Below are 25,068 nucleotides of genomic sequence, written 5' to 3' on the forward strand. Positions count from 1 at the left end.
GAGGTCACCGAAAGCTCGCTCGTCGTCGTCGTATGCGACGATGGCGATACCCAAATTCGGACGTGGTCGAATGATGCACACGTGGCGGGAACAGATTTCCCCAATTGTGTCAAAGAATTTGATTGCCGAAGTGCGCCGCGGCGAGGGCTAGCGCCCAGCCAGGGGTTTGTTCTGGTTTGTTCCTGTGGCCTGCCGCGTCGCGGCCGTTGTTCTCGCTTGCGAACGTGCACTGCTTCTCCAAAAGACAGCATCCCGTTGCTTTTCCGTACCTCTACAGCAGTATCACAAAAGCTGTAGACCCTGCGCAATCTAGATCTCTGTTTCCCTGGGCACTGGCGAGTGATCAAATGACCATCCTCCGCTGAAGTATGCCGCAAACCATTGTAACAGGTCTGTGACATGCACACATTCTCTTTGTATGTCTATAAAAGGAGCGGGATGGACCTCGGTATGCCATTTCTGACTTTCCCCACCTCCTAAACATGACATCCCAGTTCGATAGCGCGCTCTCCAACTATGGCGGAGGCATGTCAACATACGGAGACACCACCGTCCTCAACGACTCTCTACCATCCAAGCCTCCGAAGGAGGCCGTCGCGTCTTCTAGCAAAGTGCTCGGGAAGATCCCTGAGCGCCCTCAATATGAAGAACCGCGCTTTGTTACTCCAATGAATAGCAAGCTGGAGCCCCGACCGTTCTTCATTCCCATTGGCGAAGGAGGGTTGATCACTGCATTGCAGAGGCTCGACGAAGAGCTACAGCAGGTGCGACCTTATCTCTGAGTTTGCGTCGCGTGTTAGCTGATTAGCTTCTCCCAGTCTGGACGAGGTCGATTGTTATCCAAGAAGGAGCCAATTGACTGGACTGGTGAAGAAATTATGCCTGGCCACTTGGGTCTCATCAACCATGGTGGTAATCCCAAGGTCTTGATCAAGCCGGGACGATACCCAGGCTTCCCCCTTCGTAACTGGTGGGCGCGTACGTGGTGCGGAACTAAAGGCTGTACGTATCCCCCTACTATGGATACGACCTTGACCTCACTCAGACCTTTATTTCCCAGTGTCCGACACTGTCATCGAGTTCCAAGGTCTGACAGCAGTCCAGGTTTCTCAGAACCAAGCTGCTGTCGTTTCCGACCCTAAGAATCAAGTGTTCGTTATCACAAACTCTGGATTTGTCGCGTATGCCGTGGAGGGAACCTATGATATTCTCTCTATTGTCGATCAAACCCATCTCCCGACCGTAGTCAAGGATAGATTGACTGGCGTGGTCCTCGGATGGACGCACGAAGTCAAGATGAAGAGCAAGGTGGGCAGGACTGGAGGCGAGAAAGACTACGTCGTTGCCACATTGTGAGTTGTTGAGATCCTTCTCTCCGAGTTTGCGATTAACGAGTGCTAGTTTGAACATTCCAGCCAACAACTGCGCAATCCTCCAAAGGGGAGACGAACTGGAGTTAATTGGAGCAGGTCAGACCGTCATCACCCACCCCAATGTCACTCTTCGAGGACTGTACACGCTCGGAGAGAACCAAGTCGAGATGCCCACCAAGGATATGTACGTCTGTGCCCTCTGGTATTTCTATCCAGAAACTGACTCTCCCTTAGCTTCACTCGTGATCAAGTCCCTGTTAGCTTGACCATTTATTTGAAGTGGCAACTGACCGAGCCGCTCAAACTCGCTACTCATGGCTATCAAACGCCGTACGAGGCTCTTCGGGACAAGACACAGTCTATTCTCACTCAAGTTATGGCCCATCTTGATTACTCCTCAATGGTAAACCTTCCCGTAACGAACTTTGGATCGTCCCACTTAACTCCCTCGATAGGTTAAGCAACGATCACTTGGTCCAGACAACCTCGACGATGGCACGGACCCATCTTCAGCGTTCTTGGACGCTCTTCGAACCCGTGCCATGGATGAAATGCACGAGGCTGCTTTGGAATATGGCATCGTGCTGAAAGATCTTGCCGTTATCGACCGTCAGTTCAAGGGAGAGATTGCCTCTACAATGGACAAGTTGACAAGTACGCCCCTATCCCGCTTCGTTACGATCCGCTCTAATATCTCCTTTAGCTCGTGGTTTGCAAGCACAGGTTGAGGCTGCGGTGAGTCAACAGGCTGATCAGTCTGATTTCGACGGCGTACTGAGTCGATGCCCCTATAGAACGTCGATCGCGAGAACAGCAACAAAGTCAAAGCGGAAGAAGGTGCACTCGAAGTAACCCGTATCAAGGCTCTTCAGAAGAACACCGAGGCAGACGCCGAAGCCTACCGGGTTATCGCAGCCGCCAAAGCCCAGGCAGAGAGGACAAGGATCGAGTCCGAGGCCGTTGCGGCGGCGACGAGGATCCAAGCGGAGGCAGAAGCAGAGGCCGTCCGGATCAAGGCGCAGGCCGACGCCCTTGTTGTGGACCCTTTCGCCAGAGAGATGGGGTTGCGCAGGGTCGACGTGTCGCGAATCAAAGCTTTCGGTTCCAAGACGGTCTTTGTTCCCTCCGATACTGGCATGGGTGGACAAATGGGCAGTGCTTTGGCTTTGGGTATGGCAGCGTCTATGGGAGCGGCCGCGAATGGCGCCGCAAAGTAGTAGTCATGATCTGACTCGGATTCGTATCGTAATATGTCACCCCAGATACCCCTATTTTGTATTACTTGGACTTTTGGGTAGCGTAGCTGCGGGATAGGAAACGATTGCGTGGATCTCGAAGGCGATGAGTGGCAATTAGTCAAATAGAGAGAAAACAACAATAACAGGAGGAACGAAGCCATAAATGTACCGACCGGGTGTTTGTTGACGGGTGTTGTGATCCCTGCCCCTCACTGAGCTCAGAGGTGCGTGTTTCGGGTCACTCAGAGACCACCACCACGACTGTCCCACAACCACACCAAACCGCCATTCCAACACTCTAATCCTTCAACACAACCACATAGCAATTCAATATGCGATCCAAGTTCAAGGACGAGCACCCCTTCGGTGCGTAATCAGGACCTGAACAGCAATCGACGAGAGACTGACAACCGGACCAACAGAGAAGCGCAAGGCTGAAGCTGAGCGAATTCGACAGAAGTACCCGGATCGTATTCCCGTATGTATCCAACCTCATAGCACAGAACTCAGTCTGACGACACTCGGTGGCCCACGAACACAACAGGTCATCTGTGAGAAGGCAGACAGGACCGATATCCCTACTATCGACAAGAAGAAGTACCTGGTGCCATCTGTAAGTCCTCCTTCGCCTATCCAACGCAGTCGCTAATGATCGTGACGATAAGGACCTCACGGTTGGACAATTCGTGTATGTCATCCGTAAGCGAATCAAGCTGGCACCAGAGAAGGCGATCTTCATCTTCGTCGACGAGGTCCTCCCACCGACCGCAGCACTCATGAGCGCAATATACGAGGAGCATAAGTACGTCCTTTCAGGCCCCTGCCGCTGTGGACAATTACTCATTTCGTTCCTAGGGACGAGGACAACTTCCTTTATGTCAGTTACTCAGGAGAGAACACATTCGGTCAAGAAGACTGGATCGAGCTGCCGCTAGATGCATGAACAATGGGCTTCCTCGTCTGGTTTCTCGGTTCTCTATCTATTTGGTCCACACTCGCGGCGTAACTCTTCACCTTTTATCCCAATTTCCTTTCCCATACCCTCAGGGATACTCCGTCCTTTCTCTTCCTTTCTTCAAGTGTATAATATTGCGTTCGTTTTCTATCACAAATATGACATTCAATGTATTTTTGCGTTTGACCATTAACATCTCAAGTCTGACATCTTCAAGTTTCCACATCGAGGGACCCATTCTGGCTTGGATTCGCGCGGTTGCCAGATTGAGGTGAGCGCCTCGTGCACCCTCGTCATTTTGTCGAGATTGTCCTAACCCTGCATCTTTATCAAGGCTAAACTGATTGACCTACACGTTCATCGCAGATACGCGCCATGCATGTTCCCGTACAAGTGGAAGTGCTGGAACCGCCTTTGTGCTTGACCGTCGTCGATCCTGAACTACACTCGCTTGTTTCCTTGCCACTTTGACACAATTCTGTGGTATCCAAGTGGTCCTATTCGCCATACAGTCGCCACACTCGCCTTTCAGTAACGACCCATTCACGCCCCCTTTGACACAGGCCACACCCGCTTTGACCCAAAAACATAGAAAAGCGCGCTTCCAGGCTGAACCTGAACCCTACGCTTTTCCCTGCTCCCTGAGCCTTTGTTCCCTTCAGGTCTTCCATCCCTGTACCTGCCATGTCGATGGCTGTTAAAGCAGAGTTACACGACGTTCCTTTCCCCCAGATTAGAATGGCCACCGTCCTCAGAGTTCTATTCGTTGGTGAGTACCCCTTTCAGTTTCACGATCGTGTGCTTGTATGCTGAACGTATTCTACGCCAGTTGTCGTATCCCTGTTACATATTATTTCCATCCTCTTGCTAGGGCTGGCCCTGGCACTAGGATCCGGCGGGTGTACGTACCGTCCCTTCCATACCTCTCAAGCTCCTAATGTTCACCTTTGCGAATTTAGTCTTCCAAACAGGAGCTATCGCCATAGACTGGCTAGCGTTGATCACTATGGCCGTTATGCTCTTGCATCGTGTCCGGCACCCAGAGCGCGAGTACATCAGACCGAGGAGTTTAGTAGGATTCGGCGCGCTCATCATCTTCAGTGGAGGTATGTACGGGATGATTCCAAATTACATGTTTTCGTGGAAGGAGTATCCATTCAGGAAGCTGATCGTCGATCTCATTTTACAATAGCGAACCTTGTCCTTCTTCTCGTCCGCCTCACAGATGGGAAGGAGAGTTTAATCGACGACTTCAGTGCACTCAAGAACCCTAGAGCAACAGCGTGTGCAGTGTTGGTTATGGCTGGCCTAGCCACACTCTCAAGTAAGTTCCGATTTTTCCATCCGATTCTAGACTCTGATTCTCATTTCCACACTATGACAACATAGGTATAGTCGGCTTCATCATCTCCTGGTTCGGCTGCTACATCGAACCATTCCCGAAACCAAAACCATGGATATCCCGACCCATCCTCAATTGGTATCCTCATCCCATCGAAACACCCTCCATCCCCGATTCTCCGGCTCATTCAGGGGAACTCGGGCACATGCATGGGAAGTATGACACGAATTACATTCCTGCGTGGAGACCGACATCGACATGGAGGCAGATGAATGAGTCAAAGGAACAATGGAGTGATGTGTCGCTGCGCGAACCTTGAAGCTGGACTTCTTTCCGTTTCGTTGCTTTAAATTCTGTACATGACAATGATACCCGTGGTTTCTCGTATATTCTAAGACGATTGTTCGTGCAAGTTCAAGTCGCTTGGGTTAACTGTTGTTCGAATGCGTCGTAAGCGTCGTAAAGAATGTCATCTTCACTTGCCTCCAGTAGCCGATCGTACTCGTCCTCTTCTGGATTCTCGAGAGGTTGAGATTGTGTGGTCAGCGTGTGGGGTACTTCTGCTGGTGCGACAGCATTCTTGATCTGAGTCTCCGAGCCATCCACGTCGTTTGCAAAGCGACATTCCAAAATGGCGGTGCAGTCTTGTGAAGGGTCGTCTGGCAGAACAACGACGCCCTTGTGGGTGACGATGTAGTCCATCGAGGAAGGTGGTGAGACTGAGCTAAAGACGATACTAAGGCGCCGGATGAGCGTTGACTGCTCGTCACTTTGCCCTGTGGAGCTTGTGCTTGGAGCAGACGACGAAGCAAGCGCCCCATCGGAGCTCTGCATCCTCGTCCGTTTCTGATGGATCTCGTTCTCGTCGAGGTAACGTCTCCTCCCGGTCCTACTCATCATAATCCTCGCATTCACCGCATTAGCCCAAACCAGCCCTAAACTCGCCTCTTTGGTGTTCTCTCCCGGAACGCTGCTGCTCGTCCCAAAGAACCGACTCTGATCGCTATAGACTAGCTCTCCAGCTTTCGAACTGAGCCTTCCCCTCTCGAAGCGGTCTATGACTTCGTTTAAAACAACCACAGCGATATTATGCCTGGTGGCCAACGCATGCAAGTCCAACGCCAACTGGTTGAGCTCTTTAGACCGGTCGAACAGTGTCGTCTTCGACATCTTCTCGGTAGAGCGGAAGAGTTCCGCCAGAGCGTCGATGACGAGCAGCTTGACAGGATGGGATGTCGTTTGTTGTTGTTGTATGAAATTGGGAAGGAGGTTCATGAGGACGTTGGTGAGCATGGGTGTGGTGTTGACCCGGATAGTGTGGACATGAGCGAGGTCGCAGGAGTCCTTTGATAGGTTTTCATTAGATTGGAGCATCTGGGATAGTCGACTAGTGGGGAGTTTGGATGATGTGGTTAGGTAGCATGCTGCGCCGTGAATGCCGCCCAACTCCGGTGGGTTCTGGACGAAGAGGGAGAGTTGGAGAGCTAGTTGGCTCTTCCCGGCTGCACTGATCACAAGAGCCTGTATCAGCGCACTAGTTGCAAAAACTGAGGCCCGGACACCCGCTTACCTCTCCCCAACGATTTCCCAGACCATCCCTGTTCGAATTCCCCCTCCAAGTGCATGGTCGAGATACGCATCTCCCGTCGAGAGAACCTCGTCAAGGGGCAGGTTCAGGGTAATAAGGGTAGGTAGAGCGGGTGGTTTACACTCCTTCAATAGCACGTCATATATGGCTTTGGCGTCTTGAGCAGAGATTTTGCACCGTTTGGCGACCTCGTTTATCGGGGTAACCAATAGATCTGCAATTGTTATAAAGTTGCCTGAATGGGGTGTTCTGCGAGGTTAGGCGACAAATTAAAAGACTACAAAGTCATGAGCACCTGTTTTGAGGGCATTTTTGGAGACATAAGAGAGTTTGCTGGAGGTTATCGGGTCATGGATGTCCATGCGATGTACCGTCCAGGCTCGATGATGGTGGTGGCTTGGCAAGCCCGACGCCCCTATTTGTTTGGATACTCGTGGGCGCCTCCCTTCAAGCGCCGCATACTCCGTAGCTCAGACCGTATAATCAAGAACAAGCAGTGTATAGTGGTAAGAGAATAAATAACCTAAACGGAATTATTTCTGCGTATTCGATTGAAAATTTAGTAGCCTCCAGTCCAGCTATGGATTTAATTATCATCAGTCATTTGGAACGGAATATCGAGAGAGAGGATCTTACACCTCGGGACCTGGAATTGGGTACGGCTATAGGTCTGAATGAGATGCAGAAGGGGTGGATTCAGTTGAGAAGCTTACTCCGTTATCTATGAAGATCACACAGGTACATGTCAGTCCGATGCGCACACCAATTGCAATCGACCTTAGGCAAGTTACCATTCCATACATCATAAATCACACCTGCGCGGTAATGAGCAATTGTACACACTGGGCGGAAAGCCAGCAGCGTACCTGGTGTCTCCGGAGTGTACTCTCCTGGGAATGACACGAACGATGTCGGGAATGCTGTACCATTCCCGGTGACCTCGACCTGGACGCAAACGGGGTAGCTCTGGAAGCCCGGGTACTTGTCAGCTGGTAGAGGCCCGGTCATTACTCTCATTCCACAGCAAAAGGTAAGGCGATACCGAAGTGCAGAGCAATCCTGCACGGTGGTTAGAAGGAAGGTCTTTCAGATAACAGCGCTCGTCTATACTTGATTTCTTCCACTCACCATTCGTGCCGTATCAGGTATTGACCCGGTAACAGGTTTGGTGGGATCCTAAATGTGTAAGTCCCATTTCGCTTCTCGAACATCTCCGGTGCGGCCCATTTCCCATCTCCGTATTTCCCTTCGTGGTGTACCTTGAACCAGACGGCCCTGTGTGCCATGCGATGTAAGAATCGGAGCTCAGAACACCCGTCCACAGCGAAACTCACTCTCTCCCGGGAATCCACTGCCTGATGTCAATATCCGATGGAGCACGCGCCATGTAAGTTAGCAAAGGGCCTTTGTGGTTATCTCCAGCATGGTTTAGCCAGCTGAGATGGACATTGTCACCCGCTGCCACCGTTCCGACGAGAGGAGCGGGTTCTGTGAAGTAGTCGTTCGCGGTGTCACCGTTGCATTGGAGGCTACAACGGACGATGCTCAGTAGAGGGAACTTGATAGCACAATATGATACATTAAGGGCTCACTCGATCAAGGTCAAATCCTCGATAGGTGCTGATAGTGGAACTCAAGATCATAACAACTCGAGGTGATCAAAGCACAGACCAATGCCAGGGATCTTTCGGATGAGCCTCTCGGGCGGAGGTTGCCACCAACTGTAAGTCAGGTTAGTCTTCACAGTGCGTTGGTGGGACAAAAAGGAATGCTGACGAGTCAAAGTAAGGATTGTATCCTGGCCAGACCACCGAACCAAGGGTCACTTCTCGAATGTAGCCGTGGCCCCAGACGCTAACAAGGCAGGCAGCGATCGTGGCGAGAGACCCCGCTTTGAGAACCATTTCCAGACGGGAATCAAACAGAGCAAAAAGAACAGAGAGAAGGTGTCTGCCCGAGTCTAGTAGGACTCTATTTTTCCGAGGTAATACATCCAATACGAGAGATACTGCCGGACATTCACCTGAAGTGGCGCGCGTAATTGGCGCATAATCCATCTTCGGGAGAATCATCCATGATCAAGAAGCATCGGCTGAGGGGTCTTTGAATTGACCATCCCTTTTCCCTCGTTGTGGGAGGAAGAGATACCATGATCCCTGGACTCCAGGAGGAACGGGGCCTCCTTACTGATTTCGGAATTCGAAGAGGTTTAATTAATGTCAGACCGACCACGACGGGCGCTTGCCAAGCTCCAATTGGTAGCAAGTGCTTACTTTCACTAGGGATGGCGCGTAAGATGGCATGACCAAAAGGCGCAGATGGCAAGCGTTCGAAGGGGAAGGGAGTGCGAGCGTCACGCACCTGAAGCTACGATAGGGGCGCGTGACCGTTACGCGCTCGTGCCTGTGACAACACGCAAATGAGGGGGCGTGACAGTCAACCTTGGCAATTGGCCCACTTGAACTTGTAGAGGTGCTATGACGACCCAGCCAGAAGACGACATCCTCTTATCAGAGATTCAATGTATCCAAGAAGCGGATGGTAAAGACATAGGCATTAAGAGGCTACAAGAAATCCTTAAGACCGACCATCCCGACTGGATTCTGGGAGCCAAACGACTTCGTAGCATTCGGAAAGATAATGGCCCAGCAATCCCCGTCCCAGAAACCGAACCTGAACCAGGACCGAAGCCAGTAAAGCAACCACCGGCGATCACCAAAGCAGACATCGTCTCTTTCTACAAGCCCCGCGTCGTCGATCCATTTATCATCGACGGCGAACCGCTGCTCAAACTCCACATCACCCTCGTCGTCGGCCCATCCAATTTCCGCGAACTGCCCGGCGACCGCATTTTTCAATTCATAGAAGACATTCCCACGAAATGGTGTCGTAAAGGGGCACCACGGGAGGAGAGCTCAGCATTCCTCACCCAGGTTCTCAAAAGCTGCGAAGAGTGGGTTCTGAGCCATTCCCTATGGCTCTGTCGGCACTGCGGGAAAGCGGCTACCATGCTCTGGGGGGTGCCAATGGCCACTCTCCCCGAGAGGCCTCCGTTTGTGATACAACAGACGTCGCCTGTCTGCAAGGTCAATTCACAGTGCATGCGCGAGACGTATGCACTGAACCAGAAGGCAGTCCATGGGCTCATGCAGAAAAACTTGGGGGAGGTCTATAAGATCACAGCTCGAAGTGAAGGTGCTCGTTAACGTGGCAACGATGGTGCGTATTCCTTGGTATTAGCAAGCATCCTTATCCGAAGGTCCGACTCGTTTCCGTCACAGAATTGGCATGACCGTAGTCTTGTAAATCGGAGCTGATACCTTGGAAGAGATAGTCATTCTTAGCGGGCGGTCTTCCTAGGTCTATACGTACCTGAATTGCCCAGGTAGCTAATGCAATAATATGCGCGTCCACTGCTTCCATCCAACTGTCGACAATATACTAGATTTGCATAGCACGGGCTATTTCCATCGTTGTGTGCAGAAAGTGCTAAGAGCTTTCCTGGGAGTTGGGCGCAAAAGTGCACCACGAACAGAGGGAATAATAGCAAGGGCAGTTGATGTGACCTTGCTTGTGACACGCTTGCAAATGAGCACCGCGTAGTACTATCATCCTCCGTTGGACAACTCGGGCCGAGCCAGAGGACAATGTGCTCCTATCGGAATACAACACATTCCAGAAGCCCATGGCCCAAAGTTTGGCATTAATCTGCAAGATTGTCCCGCAACGCTGACCACGCCAACTGGAGCGAAACGACTTTGTAGCATCCGTAATAAAGGCAATGCCTTAACACCTCCACCGCCAGATATCTATCTCCAGTCAGAGCAAGACCAGAGCTCGCTGGCAGTAGTAGCGTGGAGACAACGATGTGCAGGATGCCGTTTTTCGCCCTCCCAGCGAGACCTCCACTTGAGTATTCGTTCAAGTCATCCTGCTTGTAGGAGGCGTATACGCAGAGCCAACTGGGACTGCCCCTGGGTGACTGGCCGAGGAGGTGTGTTAGTTCCACGCCGTATCTAGAACAAGTTAGAGATGACTCACCGCACTTCTCGAAAGGCGAGTGAGCGGTGGAGTACCTTACGCGAGCTGGTCAGGACTTGGTGGACGAGCGCTTGCCGCGATAATTGACGGGGTGATGGCATCATATCGTATCATAGGGTCCGTTGGTCTCTACCATCATCGCCTCTGAGTCTTACGCTTCACCACTTCTCTAAACATTAGATTCAACACTAGTCATGGCCCCTCCGAGAGGAACAGAAACCTCACAAGCAGGCGGCTTGGATGAAGCATTCCTTATGGTCAGTCGAAATTGGTTCCCCTTACACCCAACGTTCTTGAACTGATGGAAAGGGCGCTACGGTTTTATTAGTCTATCGTCGACAAGATTCCGAAGAATCCAGTCACGGGCAAGGTCGAAATGACTGATATAATGAGGTACCTGCCTTTTAAATCGCATTAATAACAGAAAAGTGTCCACAACGCGTTCCAGGTATCTGGAGAACAATCCGGAAGAAATGAATCAACTTATTGGCCAAGTCGACTCGGAAGGGTCAAGCTCGCAGACCCTAGAGGACCTGTCCGGGTTCGACTTCAAGTCACTCGCAAAGGAAATCAAGAAGAATGATGTCTGGATTCTTCAAATGGATCCCTTTGGATACGCGGACGAGAACGACCAGCCTGTGGAGGCGGAGAACGTCCATACCGTCCCGGGTGCTCGCCCCGTGTTCCTCTTCTACTGCTACGATACTCGGGAGGTTTATCGATGCACAGTGCAACATGTCGGCCTTCCGACATCAGACTTCGTGCTGAAGTGAGTGTTCCCATGTGCACCTTCCCGCTTACTGGGTTTAAACATCGTCGGTTGTAGGGTTATTCAGCAGGCAATGGCGAAGCCGCTAACGCCATCGAAGCCCGCCCTCCCTGAACTACTTATTATCTCGTCACGCCTGGCGCAACAAGCAGAAGGCCTCCGTCCATTCTTAGACTCGCTCCCAAAGCCATTCCGCTGGCGGCTGGAGACACGGGAAGAAGCTCAAGCCGTTGCAGACGGTGTATTCGATCTCAACAAGAAGAACTATAAGGCGTACATGGAGCGCGCCGAGAAGGCAAAGGCATCTGGGAATAAAGCGTTCGTCAGCAAAGACCGTGATTCTGCGCTGAAAGCGTATACCACTGCCATTGAAGCGCTGGAGGATGCTGTCGGGGAAGCTGCGTCCGATGAGGAAGAGAAGAAGGCGAAACAGTTTTTGGCGGTTTGCTTCGCCAACCGGGCGGCAACTCATCTTCTGCCTGGAGCGCTCTGTGACCCCGAGAAGGCGCTGAAGGACGGGAAGAATTCAGAGAAGGCTGACCCACTTTATGTCAAAGGGTGCGTCCGAACTTCCTACCTCTCGGGCCCGGAAGCTTTCTTGACAATCGCCTAGTTACATTCGCCAAGCAACCGCTTGTCAGCGACTGGGTCGCACGCACGAAGCCAGGGAAGCAATCACGAGAGCTCTGAGGAAAAAGGAGCTCGAGAATGACAGCGGGCTGGTGGACAAGCTTATCGAGTTGACAACGGACGGCAAAGGTCTTTCCAACGATGAAGCAGTCTTCAAGCAATGGATGCTTGATATCATGATCACTGACAAGAAGACAGGAGATTTGCTTCACGGCCTTGGAGGAGAGTGGAAGAGAAGAATTAGCGCTCAATTTAAGATATGGCGACCTAGAGGTCCCAACGGGGACTCGGAGCGAGCCTAGTCAGAAATGTTTTCACAATCGCCACAAACTAGGTGGGGACGAGTCTGATGTCCGTCCACAGAGCGCTGTTGAGAGGGTTCGGGGTTTTCAACGAGGTACAGTTCGAGGAACCAGATAGCGTCCCGTTCTTGCAACTTCGAGGAGGACTGCGGTCACTGACTGGGAGATTCCGTCAGTGCCCGCTTCTGCGAGTGTTGTAGTAGGACGATCCCTCAATTTCCCAAGGACATATTCGCAACGTCGTAGCCGTTCAAAACAGTGTCGGGAGAGGCACTCGCTGTCGTAAAACGTCAACATTAATCAGAACGTACAATACTCGAAGGTACTATCGTCCACTGGCCATCCCACAGAACCGAGACCGCAGGTCCAACTCTTCGAGAAGGCCCCCGGGACACTGTATAATCTGCAGACTGTGCCAGTATCTATGGGTGGATGCAGGTCAACTAAAGGACTAAGAATTATCATTGAGTCAGTAGTACAGGGATGGTCTTACTATTAGAATACATGTTGCTGAAGGAAGGTTAGACTTAATAATCGAAGAAAACGGACAGCAGCACTGTGCACCAGTACCAAAATTACAACGATAGCCCTCTCAATACCAGGCAGGAGCCAACTTTGTCTTCCCGCCTTTGGCGATAGTCACAATCCCAAGCTTCTCTGCCTCCTGGAGATACTGCTTGATCGGTCGCTTGAATTGACTCGTTCCTGCGCGAACGAAAACTTTGGGATCCCGGTTTTGGAGCGGTTTTGTCAAAGCACAGCGCTGCATGACGGATATGCCTTTGGATCTCTGTTCCCGCAATACCTCGACGAGAACACGGAAATGCGCCGGGATACCAGCCTCCCTTTCTCGTGCTGTCGTGGTTGTGATTGCTGTGGTCGCTGACGAGCCGACGAACGTTTCCGAAGAAATGTTCCAAACTTTCTGCCAGTCGCTTGTAGTCGGTGGTCCTGTAAAATTAAACTTGGGGGGATAGACGGGTCCGCAATTCCAAGCCCGAGGTGTCGGGTTCGCAATAGTGGCGGGGGCTTCTCCAGGATGTTCGTCTTCACTGGTCCTCGATGGAACGCTCTGCAGTTCGCGGTCCACTGCAGTGTTGCTACTTGTTGGTCGAGAAAACGGCGCCGTAAGATGCTGAGGTGGTGAAAATGGGGTCGCAGTCGAGCGTAGAGGCGACAGAGCGGGGTATCGAGCCGCTGGGGCCTCTGGGATCGAAGTAGAGGGAGAGGATACAGCGTCACGGAGGAGGGTTTCAGTTGTGGAGGAAGCAGGTTGTTGATGCATGGTTGTCGAGGTGGAGGGTACGATAGATGGTTCATCATCCTCCCGCTGAGGAACGGCGAACGGGGAAGTCGACCAAGTTGGTTGGACGGGGGACTGTGACACGTTGCCTTGAGGAGATTTGTCCTCCAAGTCCCGACGATGTGGTTGAACCGGACTATAGGACTGGCAGGTCAGGCTTTGCGAGCGCTCGTTGGATGAAGGGCTCTGAGATTCTGTCACAGTGTCCAACATTGCTCGTACATTAGCAGCAATCTCAGAAAGGGTATTGCACGCTGAAACACCAAGGGTACGGAGGTCCGAGAGGCGAGCGATGTTGACATCGGTATTGAGTGGACAGATTACCGGAACGCAGTAGCCCCTCAATCTGAGTGAGGAGATACTGTAGCAAGTGTCTGGGTCGGCAGTGATAACCACAAGGACGAACTTTGAAGGGTCTGGATTGTCCAAGGCCAATATGAAGCAGTCAGCTGACGACTGCTTGTTAGTGGACGTACTTCGTATACTAACAAGTGGCCCACCTAGCATCATCTTTGAAGAAGCCCCCTCTCTTCCACCGGAGACGGTGTCGATAACCGATACACCAGAGCATTGCAGTTCGGATGCAAGGCCCGGTAAAATCCGGGCCTTCGAGTTGGTCGAGATGTCCGCATAGTACTTGACAGCCTTGATGACGCCCAGACGGCTCGCGAACGTCCTTATTGCTGCGACGACAGTGTAACCACCGAGGCTGGCTTTCGGCGACGCACTCTCTAGAAACAACTGTTAACAAGTCCCATGTAGCTTGGAGGATTGTCCACCAACCATCCCACAGAATGTAGACCTGTCTTGCCATTCTGTCTGCCATGGTAGGAAGGGCGAGCCGTTACGACACCTTTCTGAATGACGGACACCTTTTATAATCTGCAGGCTGTGTGGTTTCCCATGGGTCATGAGGTCAGTCCAAGGTGGTGTTCTGTGGGTCCGTTGTGATCAGTCATTCGAAATGGTTCTTCTGGTGAAGGAGGCCATCCTAACTCGGCCCAGACGAGAATCTGGGAACGAGGCACTGGTGGATGAAGACAACGAGGCGAGGGCCGGGGTTTGAGGGAACATATCACGTCCGTGTGCTGAGCAACAGCATAGCCGTTCGGAGACTGACAATTGCGCGTGAGGTGGACTAGAATTAGATAGGATATGTTGCGAGAGCGAAAACCGAGATTATACAGGATATTAAACCAAAGCCATGGAGAAAGGAAACACCTCTATTGAATTCTCTTTCCAAGTCTGGCAAGGTGGTAGTTAATCGTTGGTCTGTGGCTCTTCTTGGGCATTGGCTAAGAAACAAGCAACGGGTTAGTTTCCCTGGTCAATGCAGAGGAAAATGGATACGCACTGTCGTTCGCATGCACTGGAACAGACTCTCGGCTGCTTGCGCGCATTTACCTGTTGACTGCAGATCCCCGCTTGCTGCCCAGCATCCCAACATGGCGTGTAGTTGTGGTGCGCACATCACCGTGGCAGCAGCTACGAAAGAGGGTATTAGGTCAAGTGACGCGAAAGTTTTGACGAGGCTACACACCCTTTCGCTGGCGAACTTTGAGATTCTTGATGTGAATAGTCATTTTGGTTGTTGACTGAGCAACGGCGCGGCCAGGCTTGCTAAGAGGCTTTTGAGGTTGTTGATCGTGACGGCGAGGACGCAATTCTCGTCGACCTCGGAGGCGCCCTCGACGTTGCAGAGCCTGGGAATAGGATACTTTATTTAGGTGATGGGCGACATGCCGGGTCACATGGAAGTCGGCAAGATGCCCACGTCCAACCACGTCGTCCATCAATGTCATCGCCGAGGTTAGCACAATACAAGTCAGCTACACCGTGGTCGACCCCGCAATTCGCTCCTTGCACCGTCTGGATACCTGAGTTTCGAGCTCGTACCTACAACAGCGCCCAAGATGCCAGCGCCAGCTCTGAACAAGAACAATTCTGGTCAGTAACCAGGTTGAAGCCCCGGAAGACCATGAATTAACCTCCGTCCAATGTAGCCGTGAAGCGCATCATGCAAGAAGCCAGAGAGCTTGCTAACGATCCTTCCACCGACTATCATGCCGCACCTCTGGAGGTACGTGTCTGTCTTGTGCGCAAAAATAGCTTGTCTAAATCAAGTTTCCGGATATTTGCAGGACGATATCTTTGTGAGTAGCGCTCGACAAGCCTTGTCCTACCAATCCTTATCGTCTCGCAGGAATGGCACTGCACAATACGGGGACCGTCAGGAACCGAGTTCGAAGGCGGAATTTACCACTTTCGAATCCTATTGCCTGCAGAATACCCATTTCGCCCACCCTCGATCATGATGCTAACACCCAATGGAAGATTCGAACTCAACACAAAGGTGCGTCACTGCAGACGTACTACACACTGGGACTCGCGCTTACCACCCCTTCCAGATTTGCATAAGCTTCACCAACTGTGAGCTGTGTTGTCTGAGTTAGAGAGATTAGGTTCTGACCATTCGTTTAGATCATGAAGAACTGTGGCAACCAGCGTGGGGAGTGCGAACAGGTGTGACCAAGCCATTCATTTCAGTCTGTCGCAGGTCTGAACTGCATTTCAGCTATCATTGGATTACAAGGCTTCTTCCCCCTGAAAGGTCAGCAAGCAGTTGGTGTTGGCTCCATTGAATCCCACACGAATGAACGGAAGCGCCTAGCGGCTCTGTAAGTCCGGATCTGCACCTGTACTTTTCAGGATACTTACTCAGTCGCTACTTCGATCGCCAGGTCCCGAGAATGGACGTGCCCTGTCTGCAAGACTTCCAACCACGAGATCCTACCAGACCCGACCACTTCTAACCCCTCACAGTCTATTAATTCACCAGCTCCCCCTCCCCCAGCGACCGCGATTTCCACCCCAGAACCTACATCTGAATCCGCCACTCCACAGCGCGAGGTATCTGGAGATGCATCCCTTTCCCAGCGCCCAACAGAATCATCAGGTGTCTCAGACACCACCATTTCGCAGAACACTGCTCAGAACTCCGTCAATACTCGCCCGTCCGAATCGCAAAACCCTCCCCAGGTCATTGAAACTCGCAGTCCTGCAGTGATTTCCAATCCACCGGTAGAATTTCCTCAATCTGGGGGTGCTCGCCGGAGTCCGCAAAAGCCACCGGTGCTTTTGGATACGGCTATCATGATCCTGCTCGTGCTTGTCTTCGCAATTATATGCCGTCGGGTAGTCTGATGTTTTTGCTTTTGCTCTTGCCATTGGAGTTTTTGCTTCACTTACACCACTCCTATGAAAGGATTCATGGACGATGTATTATTAGTGATCTTTGTACTATATAGTGGCCTATCTCATTGTAGTGTTATATGATTCGTTTCACCCCGACAACATGGAGGACAGCTGTATCCCAACGCGTCTTGTAATTTGAGCGCGCAACTTTGAGTCACCGTGAAACCGGACGCTGATCACAAAGCCTACTTCTGAGTTCTGAATACTTCGGGACGACTCGATTGGGATGGGGACTGCTTCTGGGGTGAATAAGAATTTTTAATAGGGCTCTGACACAGAAATGCACACGGGATGCATTTATAGTCCCCACCCTTTTCTCTGGCACCTTGACCCTTTTGACTTGTCACCTCCCGTTCAATCTTCGCCAGCTCAGCGCTTATAGCCATCTCTCTCCCCTCGCTACCAATCCACTATTTTTTTTCTCTTTTTGCAGGTCGCTTTATGTCGGGGAGCTCGTTGGGACTGACACCAACACCTCCTGCCCAGCGCCAAACTCGGTCGCGCTCAACATCAGTGCTGCCGACATCGACCTCCTCGACTCCGAAACATGGCATGATGCCCAAGCAAACACGGCGAAACTCGTTACGAATCCCAATCCAACCTCCAGACGTTCCGATTCCCCCTTCACTCCTTCACTCGCCTTACCTACACGCACCAAAATTCCACGGCGAAGAAGCTCCTCATCTCCCAAGTGAAGAAGACGAAATATGGTTGCAGGACACCGTCCCACTCGGATCGAGTTCTAGCGCAGACAGCGCGAATTGCAGATCTCCATCTGCAAGGAATCTAAACCCTTTGCCAATTACACCACCGGCAAGGGCCAACACCGTCGCTGGTCCCCGAGGTGGGGATCCACAGGTCGACCACCAAGCACAGATAAACCACCTTATCGGTTCGCCCCCGTCAAGGGGCTCGGGCCTACCCATCTCGACCTCACACCCCGACGCCAGGAATTACTACTACAACCACAACCAGGGCACCGGGGCACCATATATCAGCGGGCCTTTACCACAGTCTGGCTCGCAGAATTGGAGGAGGACATCTGCGGGGTACACAACGCGACCTGTACCGATAAGTCCGGGCTCCTCGCGGTTTGATTTGCCTCAATCGCGGTCAATGTTCGCAGCGATGCCCACCACTCCATCTCATTACTTCGATGTCCCCTCTATTCGGTGAGGAGGCGATACCAACAGGCACAGGTCTATCTTCGATCTTCTTGCCCACGGTTTCATCTTCCAACACGCGCCGACGGCTTCGGTATCCAGGAGGCGGGCGTCCTCTCAGGCTTGCTGACCCTGTAAACTTTAAACAGCGCTTTCTCTCTATCTTGGGCTTTATGGTATGGTTTATATGTACTTTTTTCCTTCTCGGGTTTTATGTATACATTTGTAACTTTATCGTTTCTCATCCATTGCTTTCGCTTTCCTATGTCGATTCCGTTATTTATCTCCCCACTTCACCTGTACAGTAGCATCGTTCTCCCTTCGTCTCTTAGGTTCCCATAGATGACTGCACGGACAGTATTCCATACCATAGCTGTAGCATCACCTTGTACGATGTCCATTCCCTGTACATATCCGCGATTAGAACTCTCGCCTTTGGCATCGCGTGGCCCTCTTCTATACATCGCTGTACTCAAACTTATACAGCGCCTGGCATTCAGGCATCTTTTCTCATGATTCTTGACAATTTGAGATTCTCGTGCCGTGTGCTGCGAAAAAATCAAGGCGGAAAACGACAGTTGAGACCCTTTGGCCAAACACCTTTGGCCAAAGCAATTGAAAAGCCACTTGGGCCCGAGTGACAATGTTCCCTCAAACAGCTAAACGGGATCACATCGAGATGGGAAACGAAATAATTACATACAGATACAAGTATCGAAAAGGAACCGTACGTGTGAAGCTGGGGCAGTCCTCCGACATCCCCTTTGCGACCACTCAATCCTCCGAGCCCTAGGGACTACTTCTTCTTCGTCACTTCTTTCAAGCTCATGACGATAAGATCCTCATCCTCCAGATTGTACGCAGCAATCGTGCTCGAGTTGGTGAGCAATTTACCCTCATAGGTAAGTCGGAACCGAGACATTGAGATCGAACTACCTGTGTGCAGAAGAATCCGATCACGCAACGTGGAGACCAACAGATTCAGTGGTAGTTCAGGCAGAGTGATTGTCGAACCGTCAAGCTTCCACTCAGGTTTGGAAGGCTCATTGGGTAGTTGGACACGCAATGAAATGGGGTGCTAAAGGTCGAGTGGAAATGAAGAAGAGGGTGTTAGCGCCAAGTTGCTGGGAATGCCCTGAAAGTGGAGAGGCAAGGAGGAGGAACTCACAGGGTGCATGGCAATCCAATCTTCTTCAGGGTACAAAGCACCGCCGGGAAGCTTGGCGACACGCTGTCGTTTGGCAGGGGGCATATCGCTGGCTTCCATTTCCTCGGCAGAGCGGACCATCCCTGCCTGAACGGGGACACCATAACCAGGCATCCCGGGCATAACTCCCGGGGCTTGGTATCCATACGGCTGAGGTGGGTTGAGGCCCTGGTACCGCAGAGGCGGAAGCATCACAGGAGCAGGAGTGTACGCTGATGCAGGCTGAGGACCGGAAGACACAGTTGCTGCTGCAAACGCTCCAGAAGCTGCAGCAGGCTGCGGTGGTGCTGGTATAGAAGCAGAGCCAGAAGCCACAGCGGTAAGTGGAGGGGGAACAGCAGCTGGTCCAATTCCTGGACCAATAGCATTTGCATCTTGCCTATGTCCGCAACCCAGTTCTAATCAGTTCATTAAACGTGATATGAAGCAATACGCACGGTCCAAGACCCTTTGCACGATGGATAGCAGCGATTTGCTCGTCGAAATTGACGTTCGTGGAGAATTTGTCCAGAGTGTTGGCTTTGGAAGCTGTGTGACCGTCCCAAACAACCTTTTCTCGTTCCCGTCTCCTCAATCGCTCTTCTTCCTCCTCCCGTTTCCTGCGTTCCTCATCGGTTTCAGTACCGAAGATATCGACACGAGTACGGGCGAGGTTCTTGAGCGATGAAACAACATTGGCACCACGTTGCAATTCGGATGCTTGAGCCTTGCGAGCCTCCAACGCGTCTCGTTGCTCCTTCCACTTGGGATCGAGCAACTCGATTCGCATGTGTTCTTGCAACTCATCCACAGGGATTTGCTGCCCGCAAATAGAACATGTCGTCGTGGCTGTTTTGCCTTTGTTGGCTCCGACTAAGAAGGCGAGTCAGCTTCTAGGATTGCAAAAACAAGCAGACACCGCGAACTCACGCTTGGGAACATAGTCTGTGCGAATCTTCATCGGCCCAGCAGTTGAAGGCATGGCCTGCATTGCTTGTGCCCTAGCAATTTCTCGTTGGCGAGCTTCCTCCTGCTTGGCAGCATCATCTTCATCGTCACTCTCCTCCATAGCAGCATCACCATCTTCATCTTGAGATGCACCAACTGTGCCAACGGCCTTAGCCGCTTCTGCTTCCGCCGCAGCTTGTCGAGCCTTGTGTGCTTCGATATCCTCGGCCGTATTCTCCATGATCATGGCTGCCATCCTCTTCTGAGCAAGCGTCATACTTTCGACTTCCTGTACGCTCATGGGAGGTGGTAGTTCTGCGTTTGCATCCGCAGCAGTGAATTCAATCGTCTGTACAATTGCATAATCGTGCCAGTCGATTTCAGCGAAAGCAACTGGAGAAATGGTTAGTTTAAATTCTAAGTTTGTGAAGGGGTGATGAAAACAACGCACTTCGCTCAGCCTCTTGGTCATCCTGTCTCTTCTTTTCTCTTTCACGTCGAGTCCTCTCCCATACACCATGTTTGCGACCTTGTTCCAACATTGTCCATCGTGCGCCTTCGGCTAACCGTCCCTTCAGCTGGTCGAGCCGTTCTTTATCGGGATGGAGGACCTTGTTGTACTGATCAACGAGTTGATTAAAGTAGCCAAATAATGAGTGTGTGGGGCGAAGGAAATCGAATTGATAGTTGCGACCTTCTTTCTCGGAGAGGGCTGCGAGGAAACCACGCCCACGACGTGCGGTGAACAAGGCAGTGAGCTTCATGATATCCCTACAGTTGTTCAATCGGATTTGCCGTCACAATGCAATAAAGAAAGACTCACAAATCGATGCCACTGATGTTGGGTAGTTCGAGGATAAACTCTGGTGTAGGAGGTTCGACACCGACATCAACCGGTTGTTTAGCCTCCGTTTCCTCTCCAGAAGCCTTCTGGGCAGAAGTCTCCTCTTCGGTCTCTCCGGCGGTAACTCTTTCCACTTTATGTCGATAATAGGCATGGTAGGGGTCTAGTGGGTTGAGGAAAGAGAATTTGGGGTCCGCGCGTTGACCCTCCCGAATCTTTTCTTCGAATTGGGGTGGGTTGGCAGAACGCGCAACGAAAGTCGCTGTTCTGTCGATGACAGCTATATTATAAAGCGGAATTTAACTGTTTGAATGGCATAAAACATACAGGAACTACGTACATTTTATTTCGGGTGGAGGCAAGATGAGGCCAGTCGAGAACCTCAACGAGCCCGTCACTGGGGCGCTCTGCATATCAGAGTCCCCGTTTATAGCATGGCCATTCGCAGCAGGTGGTTGTGTAGCCACTGCAGCCATTGTCGTCGCCGTCGTGGTTCAAGTGTAGGCACCGTCAGACGCGGCTGAATTGACGCGGAACGCTGGGAGAATTGATTCCCACGGTAAATATTTCTGGGCAAGCATTAGCTTTGCCCGTCAGCAACGATTTCGTTTACGACCACTACCCTCCACGACGAGCACCATGTTCGGCGCGTTTCGACCATCAAGCGTCAGGCTCGGAGGCCTCTTATGGTGAATACAAGTCTGTTCCTCGTCATCCAACTGCTAGCTAATGTGGTATTCAGGAAAACTCCCTGGAAACTCTCCGTCACGCGTAAAGCTAACCAGCGGGCGCGGTTAAAGAAGGTCGACGCTGTCATTGAAGCTGTGAGGGCTAGCGGTGTGAAGTGTGCAGCCTTGGTACGGTCAATTCTACAGCTACACCTTCTCTTCTTACTCTGTATTAGGAACGGGCCTTGGAACTTCCGAAGGAACACGAGATGCCAGCAAAGGACAAGTATACAGTCTTCAGCCCTTCAGTGAAGGGTTATCGTAAAGGCATTCACAAGGTCCCCAAGTTCACCCGAGTGCGTAACTGTCTCAACGTGCTACTGTCCGACCTATTGACCGTCTGTTGCAGCTCACGCTACGGACTAATCCCAAGGGATTCTAGATTTCCAGCTTTCTTCGACATGTATCATACAGCTATCGTTCCTATAATGCAAACAGTAATCAAAGGAGAACGACCTGCACCTTGCCGTCTTTGATGGCCTTCAGCACCTTCGGCGCTCCCAACACCGTCTTGAAGACCTCGTCCCGGGTCTCCGGAATGTCAAGGAGATTCCTATTCTTGCTATCGCGGAATGTGATATCGAGAATGATGTGGGTGAGTTGGGAAACGGATATTGATTCTGCGCGATGTTGTCAATAGTACCATAACTCGTGGATCCAGAAAAACATGGGGCTCCCGTACCTGTTTCGCACAAGAGCTTTCCTATTCGTCCTGGCGTGCCAGGAGCAGCGGCAACTCGAGTTCTCCGCAGGTATGTGACATGTTCAGCAAGCTTTATGTGCTTGGCGAACAGTTTGGCAACCTCCCCTCCCTTCTCCCCACGCAGACGTTTGTCTTTCAGAATTCGAGAAACATCAGCAACGCGAAGGGCTGCCGAAGTGAGGAATAGTAGCGTGGGCGAGCCAGTAGACTTCGGACGTTGAGATAATCGTGTTTTGAGGTTGGGAAGAACTGTCCAACAGTCAGTTGCAGTGCGAGCAGGTGATACCGGTGGTGCACACCTTTGATGATGAAGTCCACCAAATGATCCAAAGTACGGGGGCCTGTCCACATTGAAGTATCCGCGATCGCAGAGGCTGTCGACTGCGTTTATTTCAGTCTGCTTATGGGACATGAGGTCGAAAAAATTTACCAGGTATTCGAAGGTCTTCCAACTCAAGGTCGGACATGTCTTTGAAGGTTCTCTTTTGCATAGAAGCGAGGTATTCTGCCAATTTCTCTGGCGATTGGAGAGCCACTGTCTGGGTGAGTTTGGGATCCTGTGTTTCTGCTAATTTTCGTTTCTACTTGACTCGCCACCTCAGTCACTTAAACTGGACAGGAACAGTCTGCAGACCATACCTTCCTCTCTTTCTCCTTCTCTCTCCTTTTTCGCTTTTTAGATGCGGCGGCTTGGGAGGGTTGGTCGTTGGTAGTGGTGGGCGGGCTTGCATCGTGGTCGTCTGCTACGAATTCGTCGTCAAGATCCGGAGAGTCGACCTCTTCTTCTGAAAGAGCAACGAGGTCGTCGACGACGAAATCGTCTTCCAAGTCATCCCCATTTCGCATCATATTAGGTCGAGGAACAAGAGGCAGTTTGCCTCAGAATTTGGCGCGGGTTGATGGGGATCAGAGCACGTGGTTCACGGCTTTTCCGCGTCAAACGGGTTTTGTGTTACAAAATGACCATCTATCATTGTCAAGGATCCACAGTCTCTTCCTTCAGTCCTCAGCGCCGGCTGCGCTGTGTGGGCTTCCCCTGACCTACAATCCTGGTAATATAAAGCATTCACAATGGTGGCCTCTGTTGGTCTGTCGTCGTCTTTCCTCTTCTCTCATCCTTGGTGGTTTCTGGCGCTCTTGGGTATCCTACTTGTGGCCTTCCTGATATCAAGACGGCATCTTCGGGTCTCGACAAGCGACGGCAGTCGCGTACACCTGAAACGTGAAGCTCGTTTAGGTCCCTTCAATCCCTGGAGGCAATTAGTTGGACAGGGACGGGAATACTTGGCAAGACTCCGCACCCCTCAGAGCAGCATTGAAAAGGACCCAAGTTCCACAGGCACCTCTGACCTCGACCCCGACGAGATGCCCCACCGTAGACCTCCCCGTCATATCCGTAAAAGACTGGCTGCTGCCGCTGCTGCTGCCGCCGGGGCGACGACGGTGGTCACTGAAGACATCGAGAAGTCCACGAAATCGAAACAACTTTTCGATATGTTCCTTGTGCTTGATATCGAGGGCACTTGTGACCAAGGCAGTGACTTGGACTTTCCTAACGAAATCATTGTGAGTATACATCTCAGGCTTCCATCCTCTTGAGTTGATCTTCTCGGTCATACGCTGATCATTTCGACAAACAGGAGTTTCCAGTATGCCTCCTGACTTGGAACGACAAGGGACAAGACATGTCAGCGAGTGAGCTGGAGGTCATCGACGAGTTTCGCAGCTTTGTACGACCGACATGGCGCCCAGTATTGACCGACTTTTGCAAGGACTTAACGGGCATCACGCAGGTCAGTGTTGGGATACATGGGGTGATTGATGGATTTGAGACGTGATTTGCTAATTGTGGGATCGAACTTTACAGGAGCAAGTCGACAGCGCGCCGACCTTCCCGGAAGTCCTCGCACAATTCGAAGCTTTCATAAAGAAAAATGGATTGATCAACGACGAGGGCGAACCCCTTGTAAGGTTCTGCTGGTGCACCGACGGCCCATTCGACATTCAGAATTTCATCATCAAGCAGTGTTTCATTTCAAAGGTATGCTTTACATTCACAATACACCTATCGAGTTTCACTGGTTGATGGGCCTTCTCTTAGCTCCCTTTGCCCTGGTGGCTGAAAGGGAACGTCCTCGATGTTCGCACTCTCGTCCAACACTACGTCGCGAAACAGACGCGATCGAATCACGGGCACCGTGGCCGTGTAGGTCCCTAGCCATCTCAGTCTAGCGCTATTCTCAACGTACTTGAAACATCTCAGAGCAACGTGACAGTTCCGTCCCGGAGATCACTCAACATCCCGGCTCAGTTGAAGGTCCTTGAGCTGCAAGAGTTTCAAGGCCGCCAACACAGTGGGATAGATGTGCGTCCAAGATTCCCTGTTGGTGGAAGGCTTCGATTTACATCCCTTTAGGACACGCGAAATATTGCGAGAATTCTTGTCGAGTTGGGGAAGAGGGGCGTCCACCTACTTCCTAATACCGCTATCCAGCCTCAACGGAGGTGGCCGTGGATGGGGAAAAGAGGCCGAATCTTGGAGGAGTTTCTCAAGTGAATGCCATCATCAAGAATGAGGTTGAGGAGTGGGACTTACACCCGGATAGGCGATGGTCTAACCGGTATGCCGCACACGCCGATGAAGGAACCGGCTATCTGTTCTCTCCGACAGGTCGAAGAGGGGAACTGGCGCGAAAAGAC

At 51.6% G+C, this 25,068-nt stretch overlaps 15 protein-coding genes across 15 annotated transcripts; 9 read left to right on the plus strand and 6 right to left on the minus strand.

Annotated features, from left to right (window-relative positions):
* Positions 1–482: 482 nt before the first annotated feature.
* CC1G_03819 (band 7 domain-containing protein) lies at positions 483–2,590 on the plus strand (the record flags this gene model as incomplete). The annotated part of the gene is made up of 8 exons (XM_001833550.1): positions 483–764; positions 819–1,002; positions 1,061–1,352; positions 1,402–1,557; positions 1,608–1,776; positions 1,829–2,027; positions 2,077–2,108; positions 2,168–2,590. 8 exons carry the CDS (start codon positions 483–485, stop codon positions 2,588–2,590), a joined length of 1,737 nt encoding a protein of 578 aa, XP_001833602.1.
* Positions 2,591–2,943: 353 nt separating this feature from the next.
* CC1G_03820 (IDI-7) lies at positions 2,944–3,554 on the plus strand (the record flags this gene model as incomplete). The annotated part of the gene is made up of 5 exons (XM_001833551.1): positions 2,944–2,977; positions 3,034–3,089; positions 3,156–3,224; positions 3,277–3,413; positions 3,467–3,554. 5 exons carry the CDS (start codon positions 2,944–2,946, stop codon positions 3,552–3,554), a joined length of 384 nt encoding a protein of 127 aa, XP_001833603.1.
* A 696-nt stretch (positions 3,555–4,250) lies between these two features.
* Positions 4,251–5,227, plus strand: CC1G_03821 (hypothetical protein; the record flags this gene model as incomplete). The annotated part of the gene is made up of 5 exons (XM_001833552.2): positions 4,251–4,335; positions 4,396–4,467; positions 4,526–4,672; positions 4,759–4,890; positions 4,956–5,227. 5 exons carry the CDS (start codon positions 4,251–4,253, stop codon positions 5,225–5,227), a joined length of 708 nt encoding a protein of 235 aa, XP_001833604.2.
* A 95-nt stretch (positions 5,228–5,322) lies between these two features.
* On the minus strand, positions 5,323–7,240 carry CC1G_03822 (Rad51B protein; the record flags this gene model as incomplete). The annotated part of the gene is made up of 3 exons (XM_001833553.2): positions 5,323–6,415; positions 6,479–6,731; positions 7,231–7,240. The coding sequence occupies 3 exons, from the start codon at positions 7,238–7,240 to the stop codon at positions 5,323–5,325; spliced, it is 1,356 nt and encodes a 451-aa protein (XP_001833605.2).
* A 269-nt stretch (positions 7,241–7,509) lies between these two features.
* Positions 7,510–8,572, minus strand: CC1G_13965 (hypothetical protein; the record flags this gene model as incomplete). Its single annotated transcript, XM_002911879.1, has 5 exons — positions 7,510–7,555; positions 7,625–7,771; positions 7,831–8,025; positions 8,164–8,217; positions 8,520–8,572. 5 exons carry the CDS (start codon positions 8,570–8,572, stop codon positions 7,510–7,512), a joined length of 495 nt encoding a protein of 164 aa, XP_002911925.1.
* A 401-nt stretch (positions 8,573–8,973) lies between these two features.
* On the plus strand, positions 8,974–9,702 carry CC1G_03823 (hypothetical protein; the record flags this gene model as incomplete). The annotated part of the gene is made up of 1 exon (XM_001833554.1): positions 8,974–9,702. One exon carries the CDS (start codon positions 8,974–8,976, stop codon positions 9,700–9,702), a length of 729 nt encoding a protein of 242 aa, XP_001833606.1.
* Positions 9,703–10,731: 1,029 nt separating this feature from the next.
* CC1G_03824 (hypothetical protein) lies at positions 10,732–12,491 on the plus strand (the record flags this gene model as incomplete). The annotated part of the gene is made up of 5 exons (XM_001833555.2): positions 10,732–10,794; positions 10,866–10,930; positions 10,986–11,306; positions 11,364–11,864; positions 11,920–12,491. The coding sequence occupies 5 exons, from the start codon at positions 10,732–10,734 to the stop codon at positions 12,236–12,238; spliced, it is 1,269 nt and encodes a 422-aa protein (XP_001833607.1). The 3' UTR covers positions 12,239–12,491.
* A 339-nt stretch (positions 12,492–12,830) lies between these two features.
* Positions 12,831–14,367, minus strand: CC1G_03825 (hypothetical protein; the record flags this gene model as incomplete). Its single annotated transcript, XM_001833556.1, has 3 exons — positions 12,831–13,990; positions 14,042–14,272; positions 14,325–14,367. The coding sequence occupies 3 exons, from the start codon at positions 14,365–14,367 to the stop codon at positions 12,831–12,833; spliced, it is 1,434 nt and encodes a 477-aa protein (XP_001833608.1).
* A 397-nt stretch (positions 14,368–14,764) lies between these two features.
* CC1G_03826 (hypothetical protein) lies at positions 14,765–15,124 on the minus strand (the record flags this gene model as incomplete). Its single annotated transcript, XM_001833557.1, has 3 exons — positions 14,765–14,836; positions 14,896–15,026; positions 15,082–15,124. 3 exons carry the CDS (start codon positions 15,122–15,124, stop codon positions 14,765–14,767), a joined length of 246 nt encoding a protein of 81 aa, XP_001833609.1.
* A 233-nt stretch (positions 15,125–15,357) lies between these two features.
* CC1G_03827 (non-canonical ubiquitin conjugating enzyme 1) lies at positions 15,358–16,745 on the plus strand (the record flags this gene model as incomplete). Its single annotated transcript, XM_001833558.2, has 8 exons — positions 15,358–15,488; positions 15,545–15,621; positions 15,683–15,694; positions 15,745–15,894; positions 15,950–15,971; positions 16,023–16,064; positions 16,117–16,219; positions 16,283–16,745. The coding sequence occupies exons 1-8, from the start codon at positions 15,455–15,457 to the stop codon at positions 16,743–16,745; spliced, it is 903 nt and encodes a 300-aa protein (XP_001833610.2). The 5' UTR covers positions 15,358–15,454.
* A 390-nt stretch (positions 16,746–17,135) lies between these two features.
* CC1G_03828 (hypothetical protein) lies at positions 17,136–17,972 on the plus strand (the record flags this gene model as incomplete). Its single annotated transcript, XM_001833559.2, has 1 exon — positions 17,136–17,972. Exon 1 carries the CDS (start codon positions 17,238–17,240, stop codon positions 17,970–17,972), a length of 735 nt encoding a protein of 244 aa, XP_001833611.2. The 5' UTR covers positions 17,136–17,237.
* A 783-nt stretch (positions 17,973–18,755) lies between these two features.
* On the minus strand, positions 18,756–21,413 carry CC1G_03829 (pre-mRNA splicing factor; the record flags this gene model as incomplete). The annotated part of the gene is made up of 7 exons (XM_001833560.1): positions 18,756–19,037; positions 19,128–19,545; positions 19,604–20,018; positions 20,076–20,486; positions 20,545–20,864; positions 20,917–21,217; positions 21,278–21,413. 7 exons carry the CDS (start codon positions 21,411–21,413, stop codon positions 18,756–18,758), a joined length of 2,283 nt encoding a protein of 760 aa, XP_001833612.1.
* Positions 21,414–21,576: 163 nt separating this feature from the next.
* Positions 21,577–22,047, plus strand: CC1G_03830 (mitochondrial 54S ribosomal protein YmL31; the record flags this gene model as incomplete). Its single annotated transcript, XM_001833561.1, has 4 exons — positions 21,577–21,626; positions 21,680–21,794; positions 21,842–21,961; positions 22,015–22,047. The coding sequence occupies 4 exons, from the start codon at positions 21,577–21,579 to the stop codon at positions 22,045–22,047; spliced, it is 318 nt and encodes a 105-aa protein (XP_001833613.1).
* A 59-nt stretch (positions 22,048–22,106) lies between these two features.
* CC1G_03831 (hypothetical protein) lies at positions 22,107–23,217 on the minus strand (the record flags this gene model as incomplete). Its single annotated transcript, XM_001833562.1, has 5 exons — positions 22,107–22,285; positions 22,348–22,617; positions 22,668–22,742; positions 22,799–22,949; positions 23,008–23,217. The coding sequence occupies 5 exons, from the start codon at positions 23,215–23,217 to the stop codon at positions 22,107–22,109; spliced, it is 885 nt and encodes a 294-aa protein (XP_001833614.1).
* Positions 23,218–23,439: 222 nt separating this feature from the next.
* Positions 23,440–24,925, plus strand: CC1G_03832 (double-strand siRNA ribonuclease; the record flags this gene model as incomplete). The annotated part of the gene is made up of 6 exons (XM_001833563.2): positions 23,440–23,934; positions 24,009–24,161; positions 24,236–24,409; positions 24,470–24,574; positions 24,632–24,733; positions 24,785–24,925. 6 exons carry the CDS (start codon positions 23,440–23,442, stop codon positions 24,923–24,925), a joined length of 1,170 nt encoding a protein of 389 aa, XP_001833615.2.
* Between the last annotated feature and the right edge of the window lie 143 nt (positions 24,926–25,068).

The sequence above is a fragment of the Coprinopsis cinerea genome, assembly GCF_000182895.1.
Source record: "Coprinopsis cinerea okayama7#130 chromosome 2 map unlocalized cont3.2, whole genome shotgun sequence".
Taxonomy (NCBI): Eukaryota; Fungi; Basidiomycota; class Agaricomycetes; order Agaricales; family Psathyrellaceae; genus Coprinopsis; species Coprinopsis cinerea.